The 17,574-nt window shown below is 47.1% G+C and overlaps 1 protein-coding gene across 1 annotated transcript; it reads left to right on the top strand.

Moving 5' to 3' along the window:
* Positions 1-15,562: 15,562 nt before the first annotated feature.
* LOC135373674 (uncharacterized protein K02A2.6-like) lies at positions 15,563-17,161 on the top strand. Its single transcript, XM_064606765.1, has one exon. It carries the CDS (start codon positions 15,563-15,565, stop codon positions 17,159-17,161), a length of 1,599 nt encoding a protein of 532 aa, XP_064462835.1.
* Positions 17,162-17,574: the final 413 nt, after the last annotated feature.

Raw genomic sequence — 17,574 nt, forward strand, 5'->3', positions numbered from 1 at the left:
CATAGAAAGTTATATGAGTTTTTTCAACTTCTTCAGGTTGAAGAAGTGCAGTCTCTTGCACGAAAGTTCTTGTTCAAATAAATCTTAGTTGCTCCTAACTGTTTTTCATGTTACCTGTGTGATTCCCTCTTCGCGGGCTCCTTAACATTGTTTCTCTTTGTTTTTTGTTTCCCTTTCCGACGTGTTTTCAACAGGGAAAGTACGAGGCGTTATCCGTGATGAGCTGGTGCGGGAATCCAAACCGGGAAAAGACGTCCAGCAGTCTGTCCCAGATCCGAGCGGACACCAACTTCCGCAGCGGGTATAGCTCAACCAAGTTCGTGAAGTGAACTGTAACAACTAACAGGTACTGGTTACCATGGGGACTTCTGGGATAAGGACCCATTACGTCACATGCGACTATCTGCCAAGGTTTCTGGCTAACGACCATTTGCAGCAAGCCGGGAGGCTGCCCTCCACGCAGCATAGACTTCTGACATATCGGTCAGCTGCGTGTATACCGCAAAACATCCTGTCTTGTGCCGGGCCAAGTCGGGATACGACACAACTTAGAATAAGTCTTGCTGCCGCGGCCGTGACCCTACAATGCAGAATCGTGGAAGTATTTGAGGAATAACTCACGTAGCTTCCTTGGAACTACGATCCGAAAGGGGCTATCACCAACCTCCTCGTCGTCCGCCTGGGGAATGTACCGGACCAGGAGACCATCCTCGCTCAGTTGATAGGAGTCGTACCTCTCCTCAGCGTCTTCTGTGTCTTCCAGGTTTGCCGTTTCCAGCAACCTTGACATATGCTGACAAAGGCGGTCGGTCCTCTGCACCTCCAAGATGTTGTTCCTGCTTGCAATCTGTCTCCACGAGAGCTCCTCCTCTGTGACGGCCTGGTTAACCGCAGCCACAAGCTCCTGCCGAATAACGACAGCCTCAAGGGGCAACGGTGCTCGAGATAGCTCGTCTGCCGCCTTATTTGAGGTTCCCTTTCGGTATTCCACCGAGAAGTCGTGTCGCTGCAACGTTAAATTCTAACGTACGAGTCGTCCGGCTGGGTTTTTCAACCTCTTTAATCAGGATAGCGCCTGATGGTCAGTTTGAAGAGTGAATTTCGCTCCATCCAAATACATGTCGAACTTATGTAGTGCAAACATGATTGCTAGACACTCCTTCTCCATCACGCTATAATTGCGTTCGGGAGACATCAGCGAACGGCTTGCAAATGCCACGGGCTGGAGTTCACCGTGATGCTCTTGTAACAAGACTGCACCAAGGCCGTAATCGCTCGCATCTGTTTGAAGTACAAATGGGCGATTCAGGTCTCGGAGATACAAGCGGGTAGTTTCCGAAACCGCTTTAGCGAAAGAGGTAAACATCTGTTCCTGCGCTTGACCCCATGACCATTATGCTCCCTTCTGCAAAAGCCAAGCTAGCGGTTGCGTTAGGTCTGCGCATCGCGGTCTATAAAAGCCAATCATACCCAGGAAGGGCTGCAACCTTTTAACATCCGTCGGGCGGGGGTACTCAAGGATAGCCTTTAGCTTGTCTTTGTTCGGCCTGACCCTGCCGGACTCCACCTTGAACCCAAGGAGATCGATGCTGTTGGTAGACAAATGCATCTTCCCGGGATTAACAGTCAATCCTGCAGCCTGCATGCGTCCTAACACCACTTTCAAATGAGAAAGGTGTTCCTGGAATGTGCGTGACAAAGTTACTACGTCATTCATGTAAGCCATAGTGAAATTGTATTTCGCATCGCCAAGCACCTCGTCCATCACTCGATGAAAACTAGCGGGGGAATTAGACAGTCCAAAGGGTGGTCTAACAAATTCAAATAATCCCCTGTGGCAGGCAAATGCAGTTTTCTCAACATCATCTGCTGCTATCGGAGTCTCAGCAGGAATCCTCTACTGCAGTCCAAAGTTGTACGCACGTGGGCGGATCCCAACGAATACATGATCGAGTCTATCGAGGGAAAAGGGTACGAATCTCTTACCGTCATCTCGTTCAGTCAGCGGTAATCCACACACAACCTTGCGGTTTTATCCTTTTTCGGCGCAAGAACCACCGGAAAAGCCCACGGACTGCGGGAAGGTCTCACAGCAACGGTCTCGAGCATTTCATCTGGCGTAGCGTCGAGGAGCTTACGCTTATGCACGCTCAAAGGCCGAAGATTACATCGCCAGGGCCTTGCGCCGCCGGTTTCTATCCAGTGCTCTAATGCATAGGTTAGACCTGGTCTCTCAGTGAATATACCGGAGAATGGCCGCAATGCTTCAGCGAGCATGCTTCACTGGTCTGGGCTTCCTGGAAATCGTTTCAAGGCGTCCTCCAAAACAGCGGGTGCGACCGTCGCTGTTAGTTGTCCTGCTATGGAAAATAGCTCACCGGGCATAGATTGTCAAGCTCCGGAATCCTGGGTCTCCTCACCAGTCCGGTTCTGCTCCGTTTCCAGAGTCGTTCACTCCACGAAGGCGTAGAAGTTTGTAGCGCTTGCACGCTGGTAACCTCCACGACGTAAGTCCAGGACGAGTCCCACCTGGATAATGAAGTCGGGTCCCAGAATCATCAGTCCCGCCAATCCTGGCAGGTAGATGGAGCGTTGTCTGACACGTCGTCCATGGATGGTCAAAGTGAGACGTACTGCTCCTCCGGCTGGTACCACTGTATCTGATGCAAGCCTGAGGCAGGTCCTGGTTGTCCGTACGGAAATGTTCCGCTCCCGGCAAGAAATCATGGATGGTGTCACCTGTCAGGGGTACAGCCGCTCCAGTGCCCACCAAAGCTGCAACGTCCTTGCTCAGAACGCGCGCCACGATAAACGGTCCGATGTTGTATATGTCATCTTGCGCTCGACATGCGAGCGGGACAGAGGCCACTACGTTATCAGACAAGATAGCATGGTTAGAATTCACTTGCTTCATATCGACATTTTCCGCAGCCGACGACAGAACTGAGTGATTTCCAACTACCGCCGCCTGTGTCCCGGGTTTCCCTGCGGGGGTTGTCTGGGGGTGGTAGTGGTCTGTTGCCGGCAGTTACGACGAAAATGACCGCGTTTGCCGCAACCGTAACAACGGGGTTGTGTTTCAGCGTTATTACCTGCCCGAGAATCACGCCTGTCCTGCAGCAATGCATGATGTGCATCACCGACTTCGCGCTCGTGCGGTTCTGCTCGTGCAGACCTCGCTGGGTTCCTTTGCTCATATACAGGGGCTTTATACAGGAGAAAAAAAAAACATTAGGAGTCAGTTCTCTGCCTGACTGTCGGATAGAGCAGTCGCATCGTTCTGCGCTCCTGTTGTGGTGGGATCATTTGTTGTGTAACTAGTTCTATTTTCTTGTTAGCTATTGATGGTTTGCATATTTGCTCTTGCTTTCCCAGCCTCTGTATTACGAGTGTTTTTCTCCTTGCATGTCCAGAGCTGTCCTAACTTGCCCAGACATGCCATGATGACGTCACAGCTGACGTCACAGGATGTCCGGAACTGGTGGTCATAGCTGCGATGCTTTGCAACCTGCCTCTGTGCTCCGTCGCCCAGCGACGGTCAGCGGCCGTTCCGGCCCGCTTTCTTCAAGATGACGTCGTTGATCTTCAACTAAACTCCTTCTCTCCACTCTGTCTCTATCTATTTGTTTTTTTTATGGACACAGTTTGTCGGCAACGCACAGGGTGGTCTGGACACACCTTAGATGCACCCCAATTAGTGTAATGACTCCCTGGAGGATGCTGATTAATGTGGGGGTCCCAATTAGCTGTAATTGCTAATTAAACGTGTCCAGAAGCCTTGTAGAGTTGCGGACAATCTGTGTCCAGTAACTACTACTGATGGCTACTGGATTATGTGACCGACAATAATTTCGATAATTGCGAGGACGCAATTTCTTAGACCTGGGCCGTGTTAACGAGGAGGATGACGACGATGGAGCTCACGTGGTCTTGGAACAGCTCAGTGAGGTCGAAGTAGAAGGTAGTTGGTAGCCCCATTCGCTAGAGGTCGTTCTATGTCATAAGCGTTATGTGCAATGTCATAAGCGTTATGTGCTTGATGATATAAGATCCATCTAAAAGAGCTCCTAATTTACCATATCTGATTCCGTTGGAGAACAGCACGTGATCTCCGATTTCAAAGGATAGCTTTCGGTGTTTGGAATCGAATCTTGTCTTCATACCCTCCAAAATACTTCGTAAGATTAGCGTGGGCGCAGTTACGTGCGTGCTGAATGTCTATGCCGAAAGCATCACTGTCGATATTTAGTTCGTTGTCGATATATCGCCGGGGGCAGTAATTGAAGAGTAACTGAAAGGGGGATGTTCCTAATGCGGCATGGTCGTTGGTTGTTTGCCAGTGAATAATATGATGAAGGCCTCACAGTAGAAAGCTTCGTTACTTTTCCACATTGTTCCGTGTATGTATTGAATTCTCGCTGAAAACGTACATCAGATCACGTCGAAGCGACTGATTCAGGATGAACTGTCGCACGCAGTTCGGAACTGTCGGAACTGTTCACGCTGTTCGTGCACTGCTCGCAGCACGGAAGCAGAAAAAAAAAGAAATATGCTACAAAATTTACCAAGTGACGGTGAGCAATAAATTGAGGTGAGGCTTCAACAACAACTACATGAATGATGATGGGATGAGGTAGTTCACCGCAAGAATTGCTGCAAACAAAGACACTGTCGATGAAAACTCGTTTAACGGCTAGAAAGAATCGAAGTGATGGTAGCCGATGATCGATGGTAGCCGAAACAATGAAAACGTCCCTCTGCATCATTGATTTCTGAGCGGATGGCGTCAGAAGGTCAAGTGGCAGTGATGCCTCCTGTCAGGGTGTCCTAAGACACCTCTGAAAGCCCAGTGCAAAGCCAGTCAAGTGTATAAAGAGAAAAAATTAGCAGGACCTCTTTGGCTGCACGTATAGAATATGTTTGTAAGTCAAACGTTGCCATCCCAGTACTGGACAGTTACGTTCAAGAACTGAAACTGAAAGTTACAGTTCAGTTCCGTTAAAGTTACAAATCTCACTGTAACTCTCAACGAAAACCAGACCAACATTAACGCCATTCTGAAGCGCCACCATTCCATACTCTTGCAGTCTGAACGCATGCAAACAATATTCGCTGAACCACCTCGCGTCACTTACCGTCGCGACCGCAGCCTACAGGGTAGATTAGTAAGGCCTAAAGTCAACAAACCGACAGATGAAGTTCGTGGTTGTCAACCATGTAATGGCAAACGGTGCCGAATCTGCAAGGCAATGAAAACGTTCGAAACAGATCCGTGCACAAACTCACGATTCAAAGCAAAGGTACTTGGAAACTTCGATTGCAACTCGGCCAACGTCAAATACGCTATCCAATGTAACACCTGCAATGCAGAATATATCAGACAGACAAAAACCCCGTTCAGAATCCGATTCAAGAATCATAAATCTGATATAATGAAGAAACCAAATCTCCCAGTTTCACGCCACTTCCAGTAGCAGGGGCACACCATTGATGACGTATCGATCTTCATCATTGAGTCAGGATATGGGTCAGACAGAGCGAGGGAACAACGCGAATCTTTTCTCATATATAAGTTGAATTCTCTCATAAACGAAGACCCCAGTACCCTATGAACAGTTCGTAATATGAACACAAAATAAAAGACCGCGATTCGCTCTTACAATCCAGCAGCCCACTTGGACAAATATTTTGTTTTTCAGTCCACCACGGTTTGAATACGCTCCACCCAGACATCGCCAAGAACAAGCAGGAAATGGCTAAAAGGTCATTCCCGGAATATCCCCCAGGACATAGAAGGCTAACGCCGACGAACACAAAAGCCAGACTCCCCGATCGACGATGACCTACTCCAACCTAAGAGACACTGAAATCAGAGACCTTGGGACACACCTACTGGAAGCTTCCATGCTTTAGTACCTCCGCATCCGCCTCAGGCGCATCTGACGTCACGAACAGTCCCGTCGCTTTAAAATGGGCAGGTCGTCCCCTTCATTTCTGAAGCAAGCGGAGTTTCCGCGAAACGTCGATTTTGTAATAGCTAAATTTTATCCCTATTTTGTATAATAATAAATCTTAGTGTTAACTTATTCCTATTCGTTTCCGTCTTAAGGCTGGTTGATTTATGAATATTACAACTCGGCCAAACCAACATATATATACAGGGAGGGAGTTGCCTCAGGACAGAAGCCGCCGATATTTCGAACAGAGACTGTTCTTCTTCTGGGCACCGTCCTCATCATTGGCATGGTATTTAAAGGGTTAGGTGTGACGTGTTTAAAGGTTCATGCGAATTGTGGGTCAACAGCCCGGAGGGAAGAAAGGTCCGTACGGGTTTTTACGGCGGGAGTGAATGGCTGCTTTGTTAGAGTGTGGAGGGGATTATGTGAACGTAGTGATCTAGGCTACAGACCGGTTGCAGAAAAATGGAAGGTTCACGAACACGTGGACGTACGGACCTTTCTTCCCTCCGGGCTGTTGACCCACAATTCGCATGAACCTTTAAACACGTCACACCTAACCCTTTAAATACCATGCCAATGATGAGGACGGTGCCCAGAAGAAGAACAGTCTCTGTTCGAAATATCGGCGGCTTCTGTCCTGAGGCAACTCCCTTCCTACATCTCTACCGGTTCGCTGGATTTCTACCCATCTATATATATACAGGGTGTCTCAGTTAAATCCCTGGGCTAAATAATTTGTGAAAGGGCGCGCCAAACGAAGAACATTCTTTTTTGCAAGATACCATCCGATACCACCTGGAAGCTGCGCACCGTGTGAATAAGTGGGAGGCGCTCATTATTCAAATAAAAATTCAAATGAGTTTCGTGAAAAACATATCTTCAAAAGCTGGGCACCGTCGGCATTAAAATGCGTATTACCGCTTTTGGGACCTTCAGTGGACACCTTTTAGAGAAAAATCTGCCACCGAAGCGGGTCATTTGTTGCGGTAATTAATTGGTTTCGGTTTACATTTTTTTTTGTCGCGGCTGGTCGCGGTGAAGCGCAAAAGGACGCTCTTCCACTCCCTTATCCATCAATGAATTAAGTGTTCTAGAGCTTACTTCGCAATGGGCAGTGCTGCAGAAAGAATGGAAAGCATGTGATACCAAGATACTATGTGATTAACTGTGTTTCGTCCGTGCGATCATAACAGAGAAAGGGCGCATATCAGTCAGATAAGCGGGGCGGGGACTGGCGTAGCCGGTTTGACGCTGTTATTTTTTCTCCAGCACTCCCCGTTGCGAAGTAAGGTCACGAACACGTAATTCATTGGTAGATAAGGGGGTGGAAGAGCGTCCTTTTTCGCTTCACCCCAAGCAGCACAATGTACTGAAAGTCGAGTGCAATGGGGGTGGACGGGTAGGTGGACGGCCTTGAACAGACTCGTGAAACTACAGAACTTTGGTAAGACACATACCGTCCACCCCTATTGCACTCGACTTTCAGTACATTGTGCTGCTTGGGACCGTGACCAGCTGCGACAAAAATATGTAAACCGAAACCAAATATTTACTGCAACAAATGACTCACTTCGGTAGCAGATTTTTCTGTAAATGATGTCCACAGAAGGTCCCAAAAGGCGCAGTACCCATTTTAATGCCGACCGCGCCCTGCTTTAGAAGTTATGTTTTTCAAGCAACTCATTTGAATTTTTATTGAAATAATGAGCGCACCCACTCATTCACCCGGTTCGCAGCTTGTAGGTGGTATCAGACAGATACTTGTAAAAAAGAAAGTTCTTCGATTGGTGCACCCGTTCGCGAATTATTTAGCCCGGGGATTTAATTGAAACACCCTGTATATATATATATATATATGTATATATATATATAGGACAAAGAGGTTAATATATCAGACGGCTACGAAGTTGTATAAAAGTGAAATAATCAGACGTGGATTACAGATTACAGGAACGTTAAAAAAACTAATTGATTTAATGGGTAATTTAACACTTAGATTACAAAAGAATGGTCGACGTTTCGACAGTGGCACTGTCTTCATTAGGACAAGAGGACAATATATATATACTCATACTCATGGAGGGAAAAAAAAGCCATTAAAGAAACAAGTAAATGACACTAGATGTATTTGAAATTAAAAATTACAGATTAAAACGGCTTCTATGGCTGCACGCAGAGCAGCATGACAGCATATGACATATGACAGCACCGGGGGACACTGCGGCCATAGAACGATCTTAATCTGTAATTTTTAATTTTAAATACGTCTAGTGTCATTTACTTGTTTCTTTCACGGCTTTTTTCTTTTCATTATAATTCACTGGTTTGCACTGTGGCATTCAGGAGTGCTCTGTCACGCTCACAGGTGTACATCGCTCGCTGAGCGACCCCTGATTTGCCAATTTCTAACGATGCGCAGCTACCCAGAGCTGACGAGCCGCAAATACGGCGAAACACGTGTCCTCTGGTGCTGCCGCATCGTTCCATGAGTATCTGTTTCTCTGCGTGCAGCCATAGAAGCCATGTTAATCTGTCAGTTTGAATTACAAACACGTCTAGTATCATTTATTTGTTCCTTCAATGGCTTTTTTCCTGCATTATAATTCACTGGATTGTACTGTGGCATTGAGGAGTGCTCAGTCATCCTACCAGGTGCATATCGCTCGTTGAGCGACCCGTGGTTTGCCAATTCCTTACGATGCGCAGCTGCCCAGAGCTGACGAGCCGCAAACATGGCGAAACACGTGTCCTCTGGTGCTGTCGCATCGTTCCATGGCTATCTGTTTCCCTGCGTGCAGCAATAGAAACCATCTTAATCTGTAATTTTTAATTTCAAATAAGCCTAGTGTCATTTACTTGTTTCTTTAATGGCTTTCCCCCTCATTATATCTATCTATCTATATATATATATATATATATATATATAGGTCGAGGGAAGTACAAAAGTCAAACGGCCACGAAGTTTTACAGTTGTGGAAGGAAAAAGTCGCGGACAACAGATTTTAGGGAAGTTAGAAGCACTAGTTCATTTAATGGACAGAAATTAAAAGTTGAATGAGAAACGGGGTCGAAACATTTCTGCCCATTAAATGAACTAGTGTTTCTAACTTCCCTAAAATCTGTTGTCCGCGACTTTTTCCTTCCACAACTATATATATATATATATATATATATAGGTACTAACAAAATATGAGGCAGACAACGAAGATGTAGGAAGTAGAAAAAGGGGGAGTTATTTATTTACTAGTAGGAAGTTAAGGGGGAAGTCAACGTTGCGGCGGAAGCTCCGCCTTCGTCAGGACTGAAGAATGACAAATGACACTTGGAGTTTTATACAGTGCTACAATGACGTCACAATCGGGGAATCCCGCCACCTGGCGGCCGTCAGCAGGTCAAGTACAAGGAAGTGGTTGAGTCATGTCCGGTGAAGAGGTCATAGTCCGGGAGGTGGGATGGAATCCAAGGGCTGTGGACTGTTGTTCTGCAAAGAAAAGGGGAACAAGCAGCAGTACACTATCTAAGCAGATAAGTGTCTTATTGTTGACAGTACACCGGGGTCCTCGTTTATGATAGATTGGAATCTGTAGGTAAGGTAAGATTCGCGCTGTTCTCGGCACCGGTCGGAACTGAAGTTTGTTTGAAGAAGGAAAATTGAAACATCGTTAATTGAATGCCCTGGCTGTCTAAAATGGCGTGAAACTGGAAGATTCGGTTTTTTCGTCACGTCCGATCGGTGATTGTTAAATCTGATTCTGAATGCGGTTTTTGTCTGGCCCACGTACTGTGCTTGGCATGTGTTACATTGAAGGAGATAGATAACGTTGGACGAATTACAGTCTAGGTTTGATCTAATTGTCACTCTGAAGTGAGAACTAGTACTTTCGGCTATGGTGGTGTTTTGAGTAGTCTAGAAATGTAGCCCACCTAGCAGTGCCTATCTAGCAAAACAATTGCTAGATACGCTAGCTAGCGTATTTAGCATCAACAAACAAGACCGCCCCCGTGCCCGCCCCATCCCGCTCTTGCGAATGTTAATTAGGGCTAAACCACGTGAGCGCCAGCCCACAGATACCGACCTCACTGTATCATCTGAGGAATTAACCACGTGGGCACCAGCCCCCATATCGTAAGCCAGCCTCCAGCAAGTCCCTCGAACGCGCAACACGCGCTTCTTATTATAATTAGGTTGCATGCACACCTACTATGTAATTAACTATGACTGGGTACGCGCCTCAGTCTTATAAAAACGGTGCATGCAAACGGAGATTAGTCAGAACAATAAAAAATGGCAGACCAGTTCTACATCAATTTACTCTCAAACGCTTCCACCGATGTATTTCCTAATAACACAATGAGTAAGTTCAGAGTTAAACTTGCTCATCCCATGCACTTAGATGGGAAGTGGGAAGTTTCCCTGACAGAGGTGAATGTCCCGTTTGCAATTAAGAACGTCACGGACACTGTTAACGCTATATCTGAAACTAGTCTCTTTGCTCCTACACTCACAACAGAGCAAATTAAGTTTCGCGCAGGAGAAAACATTATCTTACCAATTCGACAATTCCTAACGAAACATTTAAAAAGCCAAGCAAGGCTTCTACGTGTCACTGGACATTATGAGCTTCAACTGCCACTCAATACTGGACTTGAGTTGAGCCTAGCTCTCTCTGCCAAGCTTGGTTTTCCTGAAAAGATTATTGGATGTTCGGAAGTGGATGAAGGTCAACCAGTAAAAGTATTGAAGTATCAAGAGGATACAGAAGAAAAAATTACTTTAATCATGTACCGCTCACGTACAACAAAATATGAAATTCCAGAAGGGTATTACGAGTCGGGAAAGGACCTAGTTGATGCAATAAATCATGCATACCGAACAAAGCTAGGGCTACCAGAAAGTGCACGTGTTTTGTTTTATAATCCATACAATGGAGTTTGTCAGCTGGAAGGTCGTAGCGAGGGTTATGTCACATTTCATCCATATTTGGCTCTGATGCTTGGATTCGGAAAAAGGACAACCTTCTCAAGTTTTACTGTAGCCCAGCGGGATGTCTGTCTTTTTCCAGCACAAAATTATATCTTTATTTACAGTGACATCATCGAGAATGAAGCTGTCGGTGATATCCGTTTACCCCCTTTCAGAGTGCAGAGTCGGAATGAAGTGATTTCATATTCTTTCACTAATCTTTACTATAAATATGTGATAGCAAAAGAACTGACCGCCATTCAAATCGAACTGGCAAACGAGATAGGTGATTTCATTCCATTCATTGCCGGCTCAGGACGTGTTGGAGTGACACTGCATTTTCGAAAATGTATATAACACAGGCACCCTGTTGCATAGCACATTATGGTACGGGCAAACGTGATCAACCACTGCCACATTATTCCGCTCCTCTTTATCAAGTCGGATCTGGTTATTTCTCTGATTTAGTGCAGCAGTTTATACCTATACTAACGAAGAAGGTAGCTCCCTACGTGAGTCGAAAGTTCCTCGACACTGGACGACACATAGCAGAAGATGTTAAGCAGGGATCAACGTTTAGAGAAGCTCTAAGGAAAGGAGTTGGTCGTACAATCCATTCAACACGTGACGAGTTGCTTCATAGGCTCAGAGGAAAAGGAAGGAAAAGAAAACAATCTGTCAACAATAAAAGCGAACGTAAGAGGGTGGGTCGGTCAGTAAAATCTCTGAAGAAGCGAAGAGAGGTCGATTTTTTTTACTACAGAAAATGTCTAGCATCGCATTAGTACATAAGAATTCCTGCCTCTGCACCACGAACCAATTGGAACTGTTTTCTCTTCCTCCAACAAACTTTTCCTTGGAGAAGTCAGAATATGTAGAGTTTTTTCCAGTTTCCGCCCATACACCATGTGGTGTAATCGAATATAATGTTCCAGGTCTCGGAGGTGGATTCTTTGACTTGCAGTCTAGTTTTCTACACACTCAATGCAAAATTGTATGGAAAAATGGAGATACAGCATTTACAGAGATACAGCAAGCATTTGCATTCTCGCTCTTTCATCATGTCCACGTCTACCTTAATTCGACACTGGTTTCTAACTTCGAAAATTATGCATATCGTTCATACTTGGACATAATAACAAACGCTAATAATGTTACTCAAACTCACACCCTCTCTGGAATGCTCTACGAACCAGATCCAATGGGAGAATCTGAAAATTTTGCCGCTCCTGTTGAGGCAAAAGGAATTTTTGCACGCTACAAACGGACCAAAGGTTTGACACTCTGCGATCTTTATTCCCCTATCTTCAGTGATATATGTCAACAGGAAAAGTTTCTTCTCAATGGAGTCGACATAAGAGTTGTCCTTCGTCAGAACACAGATGATTTTCGACTTCTTGCACCTGCCAGCGAGACTGAAAAACACACTATAGAGTTTTCACGAATTGTGTTGTACCTGCGACGTGTGCAGGTTTCTCCAAGTGTACTCGTCGGCATCGAACGAAGACTTCAGACAACTCCAGCATCATACCTCCTTCGAGGATTAGAGATTAAGTACAGGACAATTGCTCCAAATCAATCTCAAGTGATTTTCGATGACCTTTACAGTGAACGAGTTCCCTCAAAGCTGACAGTATTGATGGTTAGAAGTGAAGCCTACCAGGGTAACAGACAAAGGAATCCATTTAAACTTGAAAATTTCAAGCTTAAGAGAGCTGTGCTTGATGTTGGTGGACAACAGTACACAGATGACTTTGACTTTCAACGATCGATCTACTCTAAAGGATATATGAATTTGCTTCACAAGCTGAAGCGGAAAGACATACCTCTAGCTCCGGCTGCATATGAGAAAGAAACGTTTATGCTCTACTACCATCTTACTCCAGATGTGGAAGTGCAGTCGCTGAGTCCTGTGGTACAAAACAATGTTCGTCTCTCCCTAACATTTGGTGGAAATCTTACAGAGGCTGTTACAGTTCTCTTTGTTTCAGAAACACCTCGTGTGCTAGCAATCAACAAAGACAGACGAGTCAAATTCGTATAGAAAAAAATGGAGGAATGGGAATTTAATGCAGCCTTTGCTCGAAATCACTGCACAAGGCCACTGTTTCGTGGAACATTTGTGTAGTGGTTGTGTAGCCACCGGTCAGTGGCGCCACCTAGGCGAACGGGTCTCCAGGTGTAAGATATCGAATAAAGACTTCACTTGTTGTTTTGGTATGAGACGAGACGAGTCCTCTTCACTTAGGCTCCGGCTGCCCTAGGTCCTGCCTACTGGGCACGGCCTCCGCGACATGGTGCCAGAAGTGTTGGAAGAACTTCACTCCAAAACCAAAGGCACCGACCTCCGTTTGGTAACTCAGCATGACAAAAACCTCGTCTGACGCAACCGGCCAGCAGCCTTCGTGGTTAGGCCTAACGCTTCAACAACTGGAGCCATTCGACTTCAACAACCCAGCAAGTTGGGCCTCGTGGAAGACTCGCTTTGAAGACTATGCCGTCGTTTCCGGATTACAAGAAGCTACTCCAGAGGTTCGAATACGCACGCTACTGTACTGTATGGGGCCGGAAGCTCGCCCGGTTCTCGGCACTTTCTCACTCGACGCAGCTTCGCTAAACTCGTACGACGCAGTAGTCAACAGTTTCTCCGAGCATTTCGTGCATCCGGCGAACGAACTTTATGAGTCCTCACGTTTCCACAAACGTGTTCAACAACCAGAAGAGAGCATGGACGGCTTCTATGCGGAACTCTGTAAGTTAGTGAAATGTTGCAACTATCCTTCGGGGACAGTGGAAGAGCGGCTAGTCCGCGACTCTCAAGTCTGCAAGGCTCTCAGAACACTTATGTCGTAACGCGAAGCTTACACTCAAAGATGCATGGACGCAAGCCCGTCAGTCGGAAGACGCGGACAAGCAACGAGCAATGGAGCAATCTCAATCTTCAAGTGAAGTAACCCGGGTGTTGACCATGGACGCTGCGCAAGCTCAGAAACTGCCGCCTCGTCGACGCTCAAACGCCAAACGAAAAACTGTTCGCCCAGGTGAAAAGGACGGCCGTTATGGCGACTCGACATGTTTCTTTTGTGGCCGTGGTCTTCACACGCGTACAGAATGTCCAGCGCGTAACTCTGTCTGCAATTTCTGTGGGAAAAAGGGCCACTTTGCGGAAGTTTGCCGTTCACGGAAGCAGAAGTACACCAACTTGAACACTATTCAGCTGCACTCTCTGGGTTGCCCACCCTTGTTGAAGGCCAAGTTTGTTGACATTACGGTGGACGATTACACTTCACAGTTCAAGGTAGACTCCGGAGCCGAGGTTTCTGCAGTCCCCAGTGGATTTCCTACAGTTCCAGCGGAGCTTGACAAGGTTGAGGCCCTCTTGACAGGTCCTGGAGGCCAACCATTACAAGTACAAGGCTCGTACGTGGCACGCCTTTACTGGCACGGAAAAGAATCCTCGCAGCGTCTCTACGTCGTCGATTCACTTGTAGTGCCTTTGTTGGGTTTTCCGGCTATCCAAGCCCTCGGAGTTGTCAAATTTCTCGGTACAGTGGCCACTCCTGAAGCTACGCTGAATGCTGAACTGTTCCAGGGTCTTGGTACGCTGAGAGAGGAGTACACCATCCGCTTGAAGCAAGACGCCGTCCCATTTTCACTGAGCGCACCTCGTCGAATCCCTATTCCTCTTCGGGAGGTTGTTCGTCAGGAACTTAACAAATTGGAACACGACGGTGTGATTCGCCATATCGAGAAACCTACTCCCTGTTGCTCTGGGCTAGTGGTAGTCCCGAAACAGGATGGGAATTACCGTCTTTGCGTTGACCTCACACGACTAAACGAAGTAGTTCTCAGAGAGCACCATATCTTGCCAACGGTTGAACAAGTTCTTGGTCTACTCGGTGATGCTGCCGTCTTTTCTAAACTGGATGCAACAGCAAGTTTCTATCAAGTCAGGCTGTCTCCCGAATCACAGGACCTGACGACATTCATCACTCCTTTCGGTCGCTATTGCTTTTGCCGGCTCCCCTTTGGAATCACCTCAGCACCTGAGTATTTCCAAAAACAGATGTCGAGGATTCATGAAGGTCAGGAGGGAGTTGTCAACATGATTGATGATGTCCTGGTGTTTGGACGCAACCAGGAAGAACACGATGCAAGACTCAAACAGGTGCTGTCTCGTCTTGCGGCCGCAGGAATCACGTTGAATCGAGACAAGTGTCGTTTTGGTGTGAATGAAGTTTCGTTTTGGGGTGTCATCGTTTCGGCACAAGGCATAAAGCCTGATCCAGCCAAGATTGAGGCAATCCAGACAATGCCACCACCCACAGATGTCGCAGGCGTCAGACGCCTATTTGGCATGGTTAATCATCTTGCATGATTCATACCACACGTCTCAGACATCACCGCACCAATTCGTGTCCTATTGAATTCCAAGGCCAGTTGGGTTTGGCAGCACGAACAAGAGACTGCATTCACAAAGATCAAGGAACTCCTAACGTCGAATCGGTGCTTAGCAAAGTACCACCCATCTTATGCTACCACAGTTTCGTCTGATGCAAGCTCTTTTGGACTCGGGGCCATTCTCATCTAAACACAACCAAGTGGCGAACGCAGGCCGGTGGCCTTTGCTGCCAGGGCAATGACTCCCACAGAACTCAGGTACAGTCAGACAGAAAAGGAGGCCTTGGCGACAGCATGGGCAATTCAACGGTTTGACGAGTTTATCAGAGGCATTGCCTTCACTGTGGAAACCGATCACCTGCCCCTCGTTTCGCTGTTTGGCAAGATGGAACTGGACATTTTACCTCCAAGAGTTCAACGACTAAGACTAAAGACAATGTGCTATGAGTTCCAGATGCTCTACGTCCCGGGGAAGTTGTTAGCCACAGCTGACACGTTGTCACGGTGTCCTCCTGCACCTCATGTGGATGCGGTGGAACTCTTTGCAGTAGAAATGGTTGCTGCTACACCAGAAGTGTTGCCTGTTAACTTACAGGCTGTAAGAAACGCACAAGTCTGCGATGGAGAGTGTAGCACTCTAGTCTCCTTTTGTGAACATGGCTGGCCACATAAGTCAAAGTTGCCAGTCCATGTGACTAAGTACTTGTCAGTGAAAGATGAACTTTCTATTTGCGATGGACTTCTTCTCAAAGGCACTCGCCTTGTCATCCCGGCGTCACTGCGAGCAGCAGTTTTGTGTCTTCTTCATGATGGACATCAAGGTATCAACCGTACGAAGTCCCTTGCTCGCGAGTCAGTATGGTGGCCGGGAATATCAGCCGAAATCAACTCTCTCGTCACAAACTGTGAAAAGTGTGCGGGTACCAGACAAAACCCTGCACAACCGCTCATGTCCACTGACCTGCCCAGTCGTCCATGGGAAGTTCTAGGCTTAGACTTGTTCCACCTTAACGGCCAAGAGTTTGTAATGGTCGTGGATTACTACTCGCGCTACCCAGAGGTAATGACACTGAGAAGCACCACAGCCCAAATTGTAATTGGGGTACGTAAAAGCCTTTTTGCCCGGCATGGGATCCCCCAGCAAGTACGTTCGGATAACGGACCCCCATTTTCGTCGCGGGACTTCGCAGCCTTCGCCCTCTCTTATGGCTTCGACCATGTTACAAGTAGTCCCCACTACGCACAGTCTAACGGAGAAGTCGAGAGGATGATTCGCACAGTAAAGGATCTACTACGTAAAGCAAAGGACCCGCATCTAGCCCTCCTGAACTACAGAGACACATCGGGAGTGACCGGTTTTAGTCCAGCGCAGTTACTCATGGGGAGGAGACTCCGAACACGAGTCCCAAAAACTGAAAATCAACTTCGTGCACAGTGGCCGAAAAGGGAAGAGGTGGCAGGCAGGGATGAACCCTACAAATGGAAGAAGGCCCAGGACTTCAACAGGCATCATCAGGCTAGAGAGCTGCCGCCACTTCGGACTGGACAGCAGGTCTGGGTGCGTCCAGAGCAGGTACGCGCCACCGTGCTGAGCCCTGCTCAGCGTCCAAGGTCTTTTGTGGTCGAGACAGAGCGTGATGCAATTCTACAGCGCAACCGGAGGCACTTGGTGCCTTTCCTACGAAAGCTTCCTGCTCTTCCGGTACTACAGCCTCCAGTATCAACGAACTCTGCACCAGGGACCGGTACCCCTGTTCTGCAACACGGTGAGCGTGACTGTGCCGTGTACACCCGTAGTGGCCGCCGTGTGATCCCATCGGACCGTCTAAACTTGTGACTCTCAAAGGGGGAGATGTAGTGGTTGTGAAGCCACCGGTCAATGGCGCCACCTAGGCGAACGGGTCTCCAGGTGTAAGATATCAAATAAAGACTTCACTTGTTGTTTTGGTATGAGACAAGACGGGTCCTCTTCACTTAGGCTCCGGCTGCCCTAGGTCCTGCCTACTGGGCACGGCCTCCACGACAATTTGCATGCAATAAAATTGCAAGTCAAAAAGCTGAACCAGGGCTGTATGTTGTAAACACAGCTCCTAGATCCTCTCCTGGAGAACACTGGACCTTATGTTACATCTCTAAGAACAACAGCATTTCTTATTTCGACAGCTACGGCATACGACCAGTTTGCAGAGAAATCTACCAGTTTATTCACCCAACATCTTCCTTTCACTACAATGCAAAACGACTTCAGGG

This window comes from Ornithodoros turicata, unplaced genomic scaffold (genome assembly GCF_037126465.1).
Source record: "Ornithodoros turicata isolate Travis unplaced genomic scaffold, ASM3712646v1 Chromosome29, whole genome shotgun sequence".
Lineage (NCBI taxonomy): Eukaryota > Metazoa > Arthropoda > Arachnida > Ixodida > Argasidae > Ornithodoros > Ornithodoros turicata.

Excerpts from the sequence above, each read along its gene's own strand:
- LOC135373674 (XM_064606765.1), top strand. The coding sequence starts at position 15,563 with ATGACTCCCACAGAACTCAGGTACAGTCAGACAGAAAAGGAGGCCTTG.